Source organism: Meleagris gallopavo, chromosome 2 (assembly GCF_000146605.3).
Source record: "Meleagris gallopavo isolate NT-WF06-2002-E0010 breed Aviagen turkey brand Nicholas breeding stock chromosome 2, Turkey_5.1, whole genome shotgun sequence".
In the NCBI taxonomy this organism is placed as follows: Eukaryota; Metazoa; Chordata; class Aves; order Galliformes; family Phasianidae; genus Meleagris; species Meleagris gallopavo.
The window spans coordinates 4,169,147-4,169,992 of record NC_015012.2 but is presented as its reverse complement, the minus strand read 5'-3'; the positions used below and the strand labels follow the sequence as shown (position 1 = coordinate 4,169,992).

Sequence of the window (846 nt, the reverse complement as noted above, 5' to 3'; positions counted from 1 at the left end):
TGCGGGGGCACCGGGAGCGCCTGCTATCTCGATGCTGCCCTGGCAGGCCAGAGCCGGCCAGACTGGGTGTGCGCGAGGCCCCGGCGGCTGCAGTGGACGTGGCTGGGCCGTGCTGAGCTGCGCTTCGCAGACTGCATCCTCCACGTGTCCACGCTGCAGATGTACATCCTGCTGCACTTCAACAGCGCTGAGGTAAGAGCCGAGGCTGGGCTGGGAGGGACGTGGCTGGTGCTGCCTTCTGGGGGGCTTCCAGTGGTGCTCCTGCCTGGTCATCGCTCTCCGTCCCTCTGCAGGAGGTGGCGGTGGAGGCCCTGCTGCAGGCGACGGGGCTCCCTGCCGAGCTGGTGCACCAGGCCCTGGCCCCGCTGACCCACGGTGATGGCATCCTGGTGCAGAGCTGCACGCAGGGGGGTGAGTGTGGGGCTGGGTATCCCTGGGGCAGTGCTGGCCTGGCCCCACTGGTTGCCTCCTGGGGCTCCTTCAGGGACCAGCTCGGGGCCTGGCTGACCGTCGGCCGGGTGCAGCTCCAGGTGCCCTGCGGCTGAACCGGGTGGCCCTGGCCCATGCCTCTGGCCGCCAGCTGAGGCTGCTGCCCCGGCAGAGGTACCTGCGGGCAGAGAGGGCTGAGAGCAGTGCCTTGGAGAGGAAAAGGAATGTTCTCTGCTGCCTCATCACCCGCATCCTCAAGGCGGAAAAGCAGCTGCACATCGACAACCTGGTGTTTAAGGTATGGAGGCTGAATGTTTGGGGGGCAGGAGAGGGGCTGCTGGGTGATGAGCGAAGAGTGATGCGTTCTTGTGCTGTTGCAGGTGATCGATGCCTGTGAGAGGGAGAGCTGGGGCCAGG

At 66.9% G+C, this 846-nt stretch overlaps 1 protein-coding gene across 1 annotated transcript in view; it reads left to right on the top strand.

The window, feature by feature from the left end:
* The first annotated feature begins 36 nt into the window (after positions 1–36).
* The window catches only part of LOC100548686 (cullin-9-like), a 39,119-nt gene continuing 38,309 nt past the window's right edge, over positions 37–846 (top strand). Inside the window, exons 1-4 of the mRNA XM_010706505.3 lie at positions 37–192; positions 294–411; positions 525–727; positions 810–840. Of these exons, the coding sequence (XP_010704807.1) occupies positions 160–192; positions 294–411; positions 525–727; positions 810–840 (385 nt within the window). The 5' untranslated portion in view covers positions 37–159. The remainder of the gene's footprint in view (positions 193–293; positions 412–524; positions 728–809; positions 841–846) is intronic.